Here is a 15,702-nt window from a genome sequence, read left to right as displayed (position 1 = left end):
CAGAAAGTGGTTATGAGAAAAGTGCTTTGTAAACTTTCAAGCTCTGTTGAAATGTGTGTTATTGAGTCTTCCTCTGTAGAGCTCAGGTGGTTGTGGCCCTTGTCCACCTGGGGAGTGGGTCTGGCAGAACCAGAGATAAAGTGGAGGCTATGGCCCTATCCCTGTGCTTTGCCATTGTAGGTCCGCATGGCTTTGAAGAATGCTGAGAAGGAGCTGGAGTCCCACAGCTCTTGGTACGCCCCTGAGGCTCTGCAGAAGTGGCTGCAACTGACCCATGAGGTGGAGGTGCAGTACTACAACATCAAGAAGCAGAATGCTGAGAAACAGCTACTGGTGGCCAAGGAAGGGGTGAGGATGTCAAGCCCCTTGTGGCATCTGATACACACTGTCCATGTGACCCTGGGACAGATTGCTTCATTTCTCAGGGATCTGGGCAGCTCTCTAAGATGACTGTGGCAACTATATGAGGCAGAGAAGAGAGACGCCAACCTGTGTTGGTAGAGGGCGTTTCCTTCTGTGGGAGTTAACTGTAACAATGGAATCACAAGTCTCGTCCCTATCTAGTATCTGCCTCACAGAATGATTGCAAAGCTCAAATTAGATAATGTATTCAAGTTTTAAGAGCTGCATAAATGCCAGTATTATTATTAATATCATTTTTATTGTATCATTTGGGCCTCTAGAACTATTTTGTGAGGTAGCTACCATCAATATTATCATCCCCATTTTATGCTGAGAGAAAGCAAACCTTGTGTTAAACTGAGGCTAAGTTTCTTCATCTGTAAAATGGAATAATTATAACTTAATTGACTATATAGTGAGCAAACAGTTGAAAAGCTTTAAGTGATCTAGAGTGGAAGTTATTATAATTACTCTTTGAGTGTGCCCCAGGAGAAGGGAAGGGAGGAGAGCCATCTCCCTGGTCTCTGTCAGGGACGTTGGCTCAGGGCCCCTGGCCAGGAAAGGAGAAGCAGTCATCTGAGATCCAGACAGATGCAGCAACTACCAGGCCCTGAGCCTTGGAAAGGGAACTGGGCTCTTCAGTGCCCAGGGACAGGGACTGGGCGGCACTTGGGTGACCTTTTAGTCAGGGAGAAAAGACATCTCCTCAGGGCAGTTGCCTAGAATGGTCACTGTTCTCTTCCTTTCAACTGGAATACACTGTCATGTGCCTAGCCAGGGAAGAATATGGCTGGTTCTATAGGCCTCAGTCTGTGCCCCATTCTTGAGCCCCGTTCCCTTTAAGGGAACACATCTTGGGTTTTTCAGGCAGAGAAGATTAAAAAGAAGAGAAACACCCTGTTTGGAACCTTCCATGTGGCCCACAGCTCTTCCCTGGATGATGTGGATCACAAAATCTTAACAGCCAAGTGAGTATCTCCTGCCATTTTGGGAAGATGGACTCCCCAAGTCTGTCCTCACTGGAAGCTCTTGAAGTGGGGCTCCAGGCCTGGTACCTTCTTTTCCATATAACTCAGAAAGAAAGATGCGGCCCTATTTCCTGCCTCCATGTTTCTCAGGCTTTTCCCTGACCCAAACTGTCCCCTAGACTTTTTCTTCTCCTTGGAAGTGTGGCAGGTCTTTGCCCAGGCTCAGATCCCAAAGCTATCTTGCTCTGGATGAATATGGGTAAGTATTAGACCAAGGATTTCTGTGTTCCTACTCCTTGGTTTCTCTGGCATGGGAAAACCATTCCTGTGGTGTTGGTTTGGGACTAGGCTGGGCTGGACTGGGTCAGGGTCTGGCCAAGGTATGGCCAGACCTGTTAGGTTTAAAGGAAGGTCATATGCTTTTTGAGGCTTACTCCCTGTCTGGGTCCTATTTCCAGGCAAGCCCTGAGCGAAGTGACAGCAGCACTAAGGGAGCGCTTGCATCGATGGCAGCAGATTGAGATCCTCTGTGGTTTCCAAATTGTCAACAACCCTGGGATTCATACGCTGGTGACCGCCCTCAACATCGATCCTAGCTGGATGGGCAGCACCCGCCCGAACCCTTCCCACTTTATCATGACAGATGATGTGGACGACATGGATGAGGAAATTGTATCACCAGTGTCCATTCAGTGTAGGTAGCACTAGGGCGGGAAGGTTGTCCTAGGGGTATGGCAGCCAAAATTCCAAGTAGCCTAATCGGGAGATGCTGCTCGGTCTCTCTGGGAAGGCCAGGAGCTCTTCCTTCCTCTGGCAGCAAGCACAGGGGTGGGAAAACTCTAGCTCTTCACTTAATGTAATCCAGCTACCAAGTCAGGCACCAAAAGGTGACAAGCCCATTTATATCTATAGTTGTGAAAACACAACAGCTTTTAAAAATTTTCAGTGCTAGCATCCTTTAAGTCATAAAGAATTTCTTTCTGCCTTTACCTTTGTATGTCTCTGCTGTGCATCTATTTCTTTCTCTGTGTCTTTTACTGTCATTGTTTATCTTTCTGTCTCTCATTCATTCACATAGTCAGCAAATCTCTCCTGAACACTTACCATGTACATGGCCCTATTTTGGCATATGGGAGAGAAAAGGGGTCTCAAAATACAGAATTGAATAAAATGCAGTCCCTGCCCTCAAGGAGTAGGGAAGCAATGCATTATTGTTGAAAGAACTATGAACTGAGAGCTCTCACTATGTGCCCTTGAATAAGTTCTTTCCTCTCCCCGAGCCTCAATTTCTTTGTTGACTTTGGCCACCTCTGAACTGAATTTAAATGAACTTTTCTTGAGCTATTAATATGAACAGAGGTTCAGTACAGGCCCCTTTTAACTCTCAGAATCTCTAACTCTGTAACATAGGACACGTACACAGATAACTGATACAAAATATTAGGGAGAAGTGTCTTCAGAGTTGTCTTAGTCTTTGTATCCTGTCTGTCCTTGTCTCTCTCCCTTTCCTTTTTCATTCATTCCCTACCTCCCCTAAATTTCTGTCCTTTAACTATCATTAATAGAACTGAATTTTATTTTCAAAATTATTAGTTGTTTATTAAATACTGTTTTATGCTCCATGTTCTTGATTTTGAAAGTAGTTGAGTGGAACTTTTTTACATTTTCTCTTTCTCCATAAAAACAAATACTAGATAAGTTGTTTATCTGTCTATTAGGGAATCTGGAAATCTCTAGACAGGAAAAATAACTTATATAATACCCTAGATACCCTCGGTATCCTAGATACCCTAAAATTCAAGAGATTTTTATGGGTAAAGGTCAGCTAGGTGGCGTTATAGTGCATAGAGCGTGGAGCCTGGAGTCAGGAAGAATCATCTTTCTGAGTTCAAATCTAGCCTCAAACACTTACTAGATGTGTGACCCTGGGCAAATAACCCTGTTTGCCTCAATTTCCTCATCTGTAAAATGAGCTAGAGAAGAAAATGGCAAACTACTCCCGTGTCTTTGCTAAGAAAACCCCAAATGGGGTCACAAAGAGTTGGACAGGACTGAAACGACTTAACAACAGCAGCCTCAATCTTCTCAATGCTGGGAATCCCTCTACAACCTCTTGTCACTTATCCAACCTCTGGTTGGGCAGTTCGCTCCTCTAGGGGTGGGAACTTCACCATCTTCTTCCAGGCAGCCTGTCGTAGGATAGTTGTAATCATTAGGAAGTGATTCATTATATTGAGCTGAAATCTCCCTCCTCCCTGTAACTTCCCTCCACATTGATCCCAACTCTGCTCCTTCAAATGAGCCTTAATTTGGCTTTTGGTGAGTAGTCTTTAGTGGTGCAATGCATCTTAATGCTTACTCACTGTAGTGAGTAAGTAGAACCTTTCTACTGTATAGGATTTCATCAAGGGAGCTAGAATGATCCCAGAACCCTGAAGAGCCAGCACTTCCCTCCTCTGCCCTCATGAGCTCCCAAGGCTGCCCCTCCACCTGCTAATGTATAGGTGACGTATATAAACCAGGCAAGAGAAGCCATGGGAGCAAAGGTCTGCTAAGGGCCTTTTTTACCTGGTGCCTCAGGTTATCAGCTAACTAGAGAGGCAAGGTAGTATGGTGCAAGGAATACTGGATTTGGCACCAGACCCTAGGCTTAAATTTCAGCTCTGCGAGTCATTGTCTGTGTGAGACTGAGCCAAGTCACTGGGCTTCTTCTGACCTCAGTTTCTTCATCCAGGCCAACCCTGCCTAGGTGATCTCTGAGGTCCCTTCAAACTGTAAATCCTATGAACCTGTAACTAGACAATCTCAAAGTTCCCTTCCTGATATATAAAGGATGAGCAGAAGCCTCCTTAGTAACTTTGGAGTTTCTAACTTAAAGGTGGGACCTGGTCTGGCCTGAGGCTTATACTAGTTTGGCATCTCTAACCCTAGAGGCTTAGAAATTCACATAGAAGACAGGGCCAGGAGCAGGACCTAGAGATGGCACAACTGAAGTAGGCCTTAAAGATCAGGAATTCTGATAGTTAACCTGTATTTCTGGGAATTCTCTCCCTTTCCTGTCTTACCAGCTCCAGAGTGGATTTCTTTGTTTTATATCTTCTTCCAACTCCTTCCCTAGACACCTTGTCTGTCTTCATCAAATGATACAGCAAGGGATGCAGACACAGGGATTATGTTATAGGTGAGAAAATTGAGGTCCAAGAAGGTCAAGTCATTTCCTAAGACTTGGGGTGTTTAGTGGACAGGCAACACAACATGAATCTATAGATAGGATAGCCAAAAAAGCTAACTTGACCTTGGGCTACATGCATTAAGGCAGATTCCCCAGAATGGTGGAATGGGTTCTTCTATCATGGCCTTAATCAAGCCCCATCAGAAATATGATCTTCAGTTCTGAGTTCCATGTTTTAAGAACCTTGAAAAACTGGAATAACTGGAAGAAGAGCCACGAGAATGATGAGAGGCCTGGAGTTCATGCTATATGAAAATCAACTGAAAGCTTGGGGATGTTAAACCTACCTAAGAGAAAGCTTAGGGAGGTATATATATGATCAGCTTGAAGAACTATTACTTAAATGAGGGATTAGATTTGTTCTGCTTTGCTTCAAAGGACAGAACTAGGAGCATTGGTTGGAAGTTATAGAGAAGCAGATTTGGACATAATGTAAAAAAATGAAACAAAACAACTTCTTCATAATTAGAGCTGTGGTCCCAAAGTGGAATGAACTGCCTTCAGAAGTAGTGAGTTCTCCATCACTGGAAGTCTTTTGGCAGAGGCCGGATTGACCTCTTGTTAGGGATGTCAGTAGTAGAGGGATACTTTCTCAATTAAGTTCAATTGGACAGTATTTATAGTCTCTTTCCAACGCTGAGCTTCTCTCATTTTATAAAGTGACTTGTTCCTGGTCACACAACTAATTACCAGTTTTTGATAACTCCAGGAAGGAAGGATATAGTGGGACTTGAGGAACTGTTGTATAGATGAGGACTTCCTCTGCCCTGAGTAAGGCAGGGCAGTGGCTGGGGAAGTAACTAAGGGTTCAGCTCATCCCAGTGTTCCCCAGAAATGGGTAGTGTTTCCCTTTGCTGGTGAGAAGGCCTCCAGGCCCCCTGTAAATTGGCTTCTCTTCTCCCCTCGGCCCTGTTGGCTCCCCCCAGACGCTGCCTGGCTGATGGGGCGCAGGTTCAGTGATCGCTCTGTGTGTTCGGCGTCTGTCAGCTTGGATGATCAGTCTCTCTGGAAATACCCGGGTTTGATGATCTTCCTTTGGGGTTGCTTTTCCTCCCATATTTGGGATTAACTGATTTTCTGCCCCTTCCTGCTTCTGAGGCAGCCAACTGACACACCCCCAGACCCTCAGCACAACCCTTCCCTACTAACCCCAGGAAGAGGCTTGCATGGGTGGAGAAGAATCAGCCCACTCACCCCTGGGGCTCCCACTGGGTGCTGGGAAAAGGGACATGATGAGGGCAGGCTTAATGAATTTGCAGTGGTTGGGGAGGAAGTGCTCTCCCAAGACCCAAAGTTTGGCCTCTCCTTCTAGACCCTGTAGCCCAGGGGACTCTTTTTCACAAGAAAAGGGGAAACTGAATCCTCCTAACAGAAATGCCCACAATTGCCTTGGAGCTGGGGTAGGGAGAGGGAGAAATGTCCTTCTCCTTGATTCTGTTTTTGTGCCTCCCTCTTTTCTCTCCGCCTTTATCTCTTTTCCTCTTTCTTTGTCTCTTCCCTTTCTATGCCCAGTTCTCCTCATTTTTCTCCCCTTCCTGTGCTCCATCTCCCCTTTACTTCTTTGTCCCTCTTCTCTTTCCTCTCTCTCCCTCTCCCTGTCTTTTCCTCTTTCTTCTTCACTTCTTTCTTCTCCAGTCTTCTTCCTTTTTCTTTTGTGTTCTCTCTCCCTCCCTCCCTCTAATGGAAAGACTCCTGGATTGGGAGTCAAGTCTCTGCCACTTAATAGCCATGTGTCTTTGGTCAAGTCACTTTTCTGAGTCTCAGTTTCCTCTTCCTTTCCAATAATACCTACCATACCTTCCTCCCAGGGGGGTTTTTTGGAAAGCACTTTGTAAATTTTAAAGTGCTATCAAAATATCAGCAATTACTACTAACTACTACCCCATCTTCTTTCTTCCTTTCTCTAACTCCTCACTTCTCTTTTCTCTAGCTTCTCCAGGTCTTTTTCTGTCATCCCTGACTTTCTCTCTTCCTTTTTCCACATTCCTCTGCTCTGTTTTTTTTTAACTTCCTATTCCCTTTCTTCCTGTCATGACTCCTGCCACTAGTCCTTTAGAAGGCAGCTCCAGAAGTGCTACTCCTACCTTTATACTCCTTAACTAACTCCAGTGGGGAAAGAAGGGACCATGATGGGCTTTTTGAGCCCCTGCTGTGGTTTGGGACTATTTCCATTCCATAGGGAGTGGGGAAGTCTTTACTATCCGAGTAGGAAGCAGGCATCTGGCACTGACAGTGTTTGTTCCCCGGAGGTGTGGGCTATTCTTTGTGCCTGGACTCCTGGGCCACTTTCCTGGGTTCCTCCTAGGTCTAATAGCCACCCCTCTTCTCCAGCACAGTTTGGAAGTCCCAGCCAAGGGCTGGTTCTTCTCACCCTTTAGAACCTTGCCTCATTCTCTCACCTGCCCTCTCTTGCCCCTAGCCCTCCTAACTGCTTGGATCCTGGTTACAGTAACCCTTCACTGAAGTCTCTTTTCCCATCCATCAGAGGGTATCTGACATCGCCCCTGCACCCTTCTCTTGGGAGCACCATTGCTTCATGGCCATCATCTCTTCTACTCACACAGTTCCTGGGGTGGGAAGGGCCCCATTCTCAGGACTGGGAGAATGAAAGGTCAGGAGCAGGGTCACAATGTAAGATTAGGGGGAAAGGGAACCAGGACTAGGACCTATGTGAATGGGCTGCCTGCCTGTCTCACCCAGCTGGACCTCACCTGGAACCACTCTCTCATTGCAGCTCCCAGTCTTCACAGCAGCGTCCGGCAGCGTCTGGTGGAACCACAGCACATTCTGGGATCGCAGAGGTTGGTAGAGAGCGAGGGCAGCCATTACGTGCCAGGCCGTGTGTCTCTGCGGCGAATGCGTAGCCTCTCCTCTGGACAATCTTTCAGTTCCGACGTTCACGGGACCAGCCCTCCATCAGCCGTCACCTCCTCCTGCTCTTCCTCCTCCTCTACTGCCTCCACCTCTGCTCCTACTTTCCATGTCCACCCTGTCTATTACCACCACAGCACTGCTTACTTCCTCCAGATGGATCCCTACCCTGACCCGCCCCCTCCCGATGCCCAGTCTGGGATGTCCTATCGATCCGACAGCTTGGGGTATACATCTCCTGCCTCAATCCCTTCCTTTCTCCTTTTGTCTGTGCCTGCCAGCTGCTGTTTGTACTTCATTTCCCTCAAACTAGCCTTGATTCAGTTTCACTTTCTTTTGCTAGTTTAATCTTCCCAAAGCCCAAGGGAGTCAGGCTGGACCCTCCTTCTGGACCCCATTTCATGACAGGGCAGCAGGAAGGCCCTAGCTAACTCCCTCTCAACCTTCACCTTTCTAATTCTACATTTTGAGTTTGCTGCCTAAGAACCAAAGATAATAACATTATTCCCTTAACTTTACATAGCTGGTGCTTTTAACTTTCTGAAGTGTTTCATATCCATTTTCTCATTGGGTCCTTACAATAGTTTTGGTAGGGACACAGGGCTAGGTTTAGGACCTTTATTTTATAAAAGAGGAAATTAAGACCCAGAAATGTGAAAAGATTCACCTAAGAGTCACACGAGTTATTTCATAAAATCCCCACAAGCAAATTGCAAAAGAAATTCAATCTTACTCCCTCCCATCTGTACACAGCCCAGCCCATTGTCTGAGAGAGAGGCTGCTTCAATACTGGCAGGGCCCGCAACTTGTCTTGGGAAAAGCCCTGGCCCAAGCAGGTCCTTAGACTAGCAGAGGTTGAGTACTCCCTCAGCTGATATCCACAGAAATACTTTGGTATTATGGGTGGTTCTAAGCCAGGCAGAAGAACCCTGGAAGGTGGGAGATGGTGGAGGACTATTTGAATCTGACTCTGGAGGTTAAGGACAAATTTTGATCCTAGAATCTGATTCCTTCTTGTATGACTCCTTTTAGGAGTTCTGAATATGATTGGGTCCCCATGTCTTGATGCCTGTCAAAACTTGGCTTCCCTTATCCCTCCCTGCTGTGGTTCAGGGTTCCCTTGACTATCTCATTCCTCACTGGGGGATACTGAAACTAATTTCACCCCACTCCCACCCCACAAAATACACACACACACACGCATGCGTGCATGCTCACTCTGATCACTGCATATGGGTTAGCTGAGGTGGACTGATATCTTCACCTCAAGTTGATTCCCAGATATTCCTGTTTGAAGACTGTAGATAGATTGGGCTGAGGACCTCCCATATCTTCTAAGATATCTTGCAGTTGCAAGAAGGCTCTGATCCCAGCAAAGCCTAGATACTAGCCTTTGTACAATTAGCGCAGCCTTTGCTAGTGGCACTTAGAGCACTGAGCTCATCTTAGGCCCTGCTTTTTAATGTTTGTTATTCCCAAAGGGTAACCCTGAGGTTAAAGGAAATGCATTTCTACTCCATCCCAGCCAACTCTAGGCTCCTCCTATACTCTTTCCCCAGAAGCTTTAAAAGGCCAAACCCCTTGGAGCCTTGGCAGATGGGATGGGGAGCAGGCACTATCCAGCTACCGTCTAGCTCAAGATCCTTCAGTTGAAGATTAAGATTTGGGGAGGACCATTTCCCATAGTTCCACATTCTCATCCTCATTCTCCATGTCAATCCCCTTACTACCTCTGCATAGGGGCTGTCCTGGCATTCCACTGACAGTGACTGACAAAAGAGACAGACCCTGATTCAGACCAGAGAGAGGGATGGCTCTGTGAATATCTTGCTGGATGATCAGCCTTCAGCCTCCCCTTAGGTGGCCTGGGCTCCAGACCTTGCATGCTGGCAGTGGAGGGCGGGGACTTGGGGGACAGAGACAGACAGATCTCGGCACCAACTCCATTCACCACTTGGTTTTCTTTTGCAACGTGCTTCAGAGGATCATCTCTAAAGACAAACAGGCTCTCTAGTAAGGTTAGTAATGCTACAGGTGGGGTTGGGAAGGGGGGTATATAGCCCTTAGGAACACCAGGAAGCCTCACCTGGGAGCTTCCTTTTCACTTCAACAATTCAACTTAGCAAACCTCGAATTGTTGAACTAAAATCCATTTAACTGCCTGTATGTGGACAGAATGGTCCCTATAAGAGTTTCCTGGGGGCCCTGCCCTTGACTCTTTGTGCTGGGGGGGAGGGGAAAAGGGAAGGATGGAACCCTATATGGTCCTTGCCTTTAGGGAGACAAGACTCCCAGGCACATAATCATAGACTGCTACGACATCACATAGGGATGGCAGTAGAAGAGCTGAAAGGACCTTAGAACATAAGAGTGTCAGAGCTAAAGAGGCCCTGAGCTGGTGTCCTAACTCCTGGCCCAGGACTGCTTTCTCTGCACTGGAGTGCCTACTTATGAAATAGCTATGGAAGAGCACAAGAGATAGCAGATGAAAAGCTGGCCTCAGTCACTAAGACCTGGGTTCAAGACCTACTTTTTGACACATACTGGCTGTGCGACCCTGGCCAAATCACTTAACCTCATAATGCCCCCAGCTAACTCCGTAAGACTGTTAAGTTGCAGAACAGTTGTCCCAAGGGTCAAAAGGTGTAAGACCCTGTTATAGATGTCCAGGAAAAACTGGAATAGTCAGAGAAGGCTCCTTAGTGGAGATGGACCTTGACCTTGTACAATTAACACAACCATCCCCCTGCCTCCCAGCAGAAGCTCTCCAGTTCAGCCCAGTGGCTTGAGGTTTAAGAGCTGCAACTGGGAGACCAACAGAGATCCTGCTTGCCACTACTTGCCTGTTTTTTTCTCAGATTTCTCTCCCAGCCCCACATAAGCACAAATGGTTCCCTGGGTCACCTCCCTGACAAAGAGCTAATTTCTCAATCAAGCCTCCACCTGCCTAACTGGGGCTGGGCTGGGTGTGTGGCCAGTCTGAGCAGTGGGCTAATCTGCCGCTTTCTCTTCTTCCTTTAGGGGCCTCGCACCCTCTCTGACCCCTCTGAACTTTCTTCCAGATCAGCTGTATTTGCTTCCAGATCCCCCTATTGGCCCCCACACTCTGCTCTTCAAATGCTGCCTTCACCCTTACTCCTGACTGGGAGACATAACTGTCCCACCCTCTCTTCATTCTGGGCCCCAGCTCAACCAGTTGCTGGGAATGGAACTTCAGGGCCCTTCATTTTGCCCTTCTCCTCCTTGAGTGCCCCTACATTTAGGGGTTGGAAAGAGTCTCTGGGACTGGTGAAGCCTGCCTAGGGCTTACTGGCCCCAGCCCCATGAAGGCTTCTTCCAGCCTTCCATACCTGCTTCCATGGGAAAGGCTGGGGATGGATTCCCCCAGCTTGTGCATGTTGAGTGTGATTTGGTATGGAAACCTGTATCCCATCCTTGCAAAGCAACCCCTTCCCCTGGCTCATAGATAAGGTCTATAACCAGTCTCACCACACAATTATTATCTCTTACATTCCCAGAGCATTTTATCCTTTCCAAATCCTAAGCCAAACTCATTGAGATGGGAAGAGGCTAGGACCCAGGCTTCATGACCTCCCTTTCCAGTACCCTTTCCACTTGAAGAATAACAAGACTGCAAAGTATTTTCTCTTGTGGGTCACTCTGACAACTGACATCCTTCCCTCATTTAGCCCCTCCTCCCTGTATGAACCCTCCACTATTGATATCCTTCTTAGCCCTGTGGTAGGTGTCAAAGTTTCCACAGAGGGATGAAATGTAGGGAATGAAGTGGCCCCCAAAAGAGAATGAGGGCCAGAAGAAAGCCTGGACTTCTGTGACACCTCCTCAAAGCCCCCTTTGTCCATCTGATCCCATCATCATGGAACTTCAGTTGTAAGAGCCATCCAGTCCTACCCATAACTGGACTGATCAACCCCTCTACAGCATTCCCAGCAAATGGCCATCTGGCCATTTGGTTCAAAGACCTCCAAAGAAGGGGACACAGCTACCCCCCAGAGGCAGCTTATTTCATTTTTTAATGGCTGCTAGAAAGTTCTTCCTTCTTGTAATTTCTGCTCACTCCTGGTTCTACTCTCTAGGGCCAAGCAGAACAAATCTATCCCCTTTAGACTTCAAACACATGAAAACAACTATTTTGTCATTCCTCCCCAATCTCCAAGTGTCTGTCTCACCACCAGCCTGGGAAGATCTTGGGCCAGGGGCAAGGTTGCTCTAACTCTTCCTCCTCTTTCTCTCCCCTCCCACCCCAGCTCTAGCTGGGCCTCACTGCATGTACTGTGATGGTTGGGGTTCTGTGGGCATTCTTAGCACCTGGGGGTGGGTGGGTAGGGTGAGGGTTTTATGTGGTGGGACATGATAATCAGAGCTTAGGACACAGGACACACTTTTTCCTTATCCTTAGGAAGTGGTGTGTGTTGGGATAGAAGGGAGAATTCTGGGATATCAGAGCGGATTTACATTCAAGGAAGGGAGGGAAGGTTTCCAAATCTGTGAGCCTCCTGGGATAACTTCAGGTCATTGCGGACAGGTGTCTAGGGGATTGGGGATTTTTTAGAGGATGTTGGAAAGGAGTGGGAAGAAAGAGCTGTCCTCACACTGAATACCTCTTCCTCCCCAAGGGGGAGGAGAGGAATGGAACCGTTATATGACTGGCACCACCCTGGGGCCCAGAAATGTAGCAAAGGTAGGGCCTGGACAATAAAAAGACCTTTGCCAGTAATTCTGTGATATTAATATGATTCCCTGTCCTTGTCTCACTGTTTGTTTCCCTCTTATTGTTTCCCCCTTATTTTTCCCCCTTTTCTCCCTCATTCTCCCTTTTGTCTTCCTCTCCCTACTGTTGGACTCCTTGGCTTTACTATCTTCCCTTCTACCTTTTCCTTCTTTCTCCTCTCCCCCATCTTCTATCCCTCTTTCCTCCCCATTCTCTATCCTGCCCCGATCCCCTCTTGTCTTGAGCAGGGACTTGACCCATTCCGATTCGGAGTCCTCCCTCCACACGAGTGACCGCCCTCGCTTCACCCAGCTGGCTGCCAAGCCCCAACAGCTGACCCGAGCCATGGATGAAGCCCTGTATGCCCCAACCTCCAATGGCAGCCACCGACTGGCAGAGGCAGCCCTGGGGGGAGCTCTAGTGGAGAAGCTGCCTGAGAGTCCTGCCCTAGTCAAGAAAGCACTACTCCTGCAGAATCACGGGCTGGAGAAGGCCTATAGTGTTGGGGAGCTGGGCCCTATAGGGCTGGGGGGAGGAGGGCCCCTGCATTCAGATTCCTCACGTTCCCACAGTCCCAGCTCCCCTGAACCAGACACGCCATCACCTGTGGGGGACAGCCGGGCTCACCATGGCCGCAACACACGTATCCCCCACCTGGCAGGCAAGAAGCATGCTGGTGAGGAGGACAGTGGCTCCACGGGTGAGGAGACAGACTCCGGCCAGGGCAAGAAGAAGTTCCCACTCAAAATCTTCAAGAAGCCCAAGAAGTAGTTGGACCAGGGCTGGCTGCGGTGGGAAGACACATCTATTCTCCCTCTCCTCCAAGGGACCCACCCAGGGCCTGGAAAGGGAAAGGTGGGGATCCTGAGGACCTGGGGCATTGTTAATACCTGCTTCATCCTCTCTGTACCCCTACCTTCCCCCTATGAAAGAGAGGCCTTCTACATTATTTATTTACTGACCACCACCTGCCCTGTTTGGGCCTCCATAAGTTGTTCCTGCTCCAACCTCTTCATCCCCTGGCTCCATCCCTGCTTCACAGTGCATGACTTACCCCTGCACCCACCATCTCAGTCCAGCCCACCCACCTTCACAGGGGACCCTCAGTTCTGGTCTCCCTGTTTGTTGGGTTTTTATGTCTTTCTTGGTCTCTCTCACCCTTCCCATTCCTTGTTCTCCTCATTGCCACCGAACCCCCAGCAATTAGGGTGAGAAAAAAGGAAGCTTGATCCAAGGCCCAAGCTCCCACCAACCTCAGCAATGCTGGACAGAGCAGGCAGGGCAGGGCAGGGCAGGGCTGAGGCCAGAGCTCTGTGTTTGGGTGGTGGGGAGATGTTTGATTCTGTTTCCTTTGGGAAGGAGGAGAGCCTGGAGCCAACCCTGGCTGTAGCCTTGGCCTGACTTTGGGGGTGGGGGTGGGAGGTAATTAGGACAGAAATGAAGTAGAGCTAGCCCTAGAGATCAGGCCTCCATGGTAGCAGAAAGGAGCTAAATTAGGGATGGGCAACCATTGCTCACCCCCCTTCTAGGGCCAGGACTCCAGGCTACACTCCCCAATGGTTTAATGACTGCCTCCTCTCCTTCCTATTCTGTAGGGTAGGGGGGAAGGGAAGGTACCCGTAATTCTCTCCTTCCCTTCCCCTTAACCTCGGATATTTAGCTGCCTCCAGGTCCCCAAGTTTGGAGCACTGAGACTGATTGCCTCAGTGATCCCTAAACACCCTTCTAGTATGCTTGATCCCTTTTGTGTTGGGGACCTAGTCTAAATAGGGGCTGTCAGGGACTCTCACATATGGGTATAACCTGTAACAGGACTATGAGGGCAGGGGACGGGATTGGGAGGGACTTTGGGCAAAGATGTTGCTTTTGAACCAAAAAAAATTTTTAAAAATATTTCCTGAATTTCCAAAGTGCCTGCAGCCCTCCCCTCCTCTCCACTTCTTTTCCAGTGCATGGTCTTTGGGCTCCCCTAGACTCTGGGCCCAATCCTACTGTGCAGTCCAAGGTCTGCCTCCCATCCTAACCCCAGCCAGGCCTGGGGAAGAAGGCAGCTTATAAGAATAAAGTAAGGAAGGGAAGGGAATGGATACACACTGTGCGTGTCCCACTTCCTATCCCAGGCAGCACCCCTTCCCCCCAGCTTTTTGTAGGGGCTGTGAATAATGGCCCCCCCAGTCTTGCCTGTCCCTCTGGATGAGTCCAACATCCCAGGGCCAAGGGGCAGGGCAGCTGGGTGCTGCAGGCCACAGTGGGCTGGCCCCCCATCCCTATCCCTATGGATTTTTCTGTTATTTCATAAGACTGAAGTCTAATAAAGCATGTAGGATATTTTATTTTCTTGGCTTTGGCTCCCATTACTCTGCCTACCTGCTTCCTGGGTCATGGAAACTGTCTTTGGTCAGATCTGGAGACAAGAATGAGAAGTCTCCAAATTTATATTCTGTGTCTCCCCTTCCTGACCTCAAAAAAGACATGTGAAAACCAAGACATAAAGGACACCAGGGAAAACTGTCACCACCAACTGCCTCCAAGGCCTGAAAGGAGAATTGAGCACAGCATATGGAGTAGATTTAAATTTGATGCTTGGAAAGTTCTAGAAGACGGTCCAAGATGGAAAGGAAGTTGTCATTGGAAATAAGGGTGATATTTTTAAAAAATCAAGACAAAGGATCCAGGAGCCAACTCCTAAACAAATAGGAATACTGTCATTGGGTGAGTGAGCATCCTCAAATGTGAGACTTTGGGCAGGAATTACTAAATAAAAAATAAGAGTATTTAAAATGTATGACCTAAGACAAACCATGAAGAGTTATTTATTAGTAATAACTGCTATCAAACTAAGATTTACCAAGCACTTTCATAACAGTTAGGTAGCTAGTATAAATATGATCATCCACATTTTGTAAGTGAGGAAACTGTCAGGTAATGTTACTTAGCCAGGGCTACACAGTATGTGATGGACCCTGGATGTGAAACCAATTCCAAATCCAGTGTACTTTGCACTGCCCCATGCTACTTCTTAAATTCCTATATTTGCTCTGAATGACCTCAGTAGGCCTAGGGACACGTAGGAAACTGTGAGAACCAGAAGCAGGAATAGTCTTGTAACTTGTCCATGCACACCCCTAAAGATGGTCACTTCCAGATGAGAGAAAAGATGCTGTAGAAAGCACTGACAAATTGAAAGGGCCCTATAGGACATATAGGCCCATGTAGGCCCTGTAGTAAATATTTGGAGTCTGTGTAGCTCTTATATAGGCCCTTAACAGTTGTTAGATCCCTGCAAAGATTCCTTTGTCCCTAATTTCCATGAAGAGTCTCTAGGTAGACTCTAAAAACAAATTAAAAAATGCTAATAGCACCTAAGGTCTCTTTTTTTCATGCCTTTTGATAACCTTCATTTTTTTAAATGCTTTTATTTAGCATATTATTTTTCCCCAGTTACATGTAAAAACAATTTTTAACATTCATTTTTAAAATTTTGAGTTCCAAATTCT

General features: G+C 47.5%; 1 protein-coding gene across 2 annotated transcripts in view; it reads left to right on the top strand.

The window, feature by feature from the left end:
• Positions 1–14,538, top strand: part of STIM1 (stromal interaction molecule 1) — a 250,687-nt gene extending 236,149 nt beyond the window's left edge. The window contains exons 8-13 of one of the 2 annotated variants that reach the window (XM_027866230.1): positions 181–348; positions 1,270–1,370; positions 1,829–2,064; positions 5,529–5,621; positions 7,337–7,403; positions 12,454–14,538. In XM_027866230.1, coding sequence (XP_027722031.1) covers positions 181–348; positions 1,270–1,370; positions 1,829–2,064; positions 5,529–5,621; positions 7,337–7,403; positions 12,454–12,976 — 1,188 coding nt within the window. In that variant the 3' untranslated portion in view covers positions 12,977–14,538. The remainder of the gene's footprint in view (positions 1–180; positions 349–1,269; positions 1,371–1,828; positions 2,065–5,528; positions 5,622–7,336; positions 7,404–12,453) is intronic. The other variant, XM_027866231.1, reaches the window with a different exon arrangement.
• Positions 14,539–15,702: the final 1,164 nt, after the last annotated feature.

Source organism: Vombatus ursinus, unplaced genomic scaffold (genome assembly GCF_900497805.2).
Source record: "Vombatus ursinus unplaced genomic scaffold, bare-nosed wombat genome assembly UNPS02014780.1, whole genome shotgun sequence".
NCBI classification, from domain to species: Eukaryota; Metazoa; Chordata; class Mammalia; order Diprotodontia; family Vombatidae; genus Vombatus; species Vombatus ursinus.
This window is presented reverse-complemented; position numbering and strand designations above follow the sequence as displayed.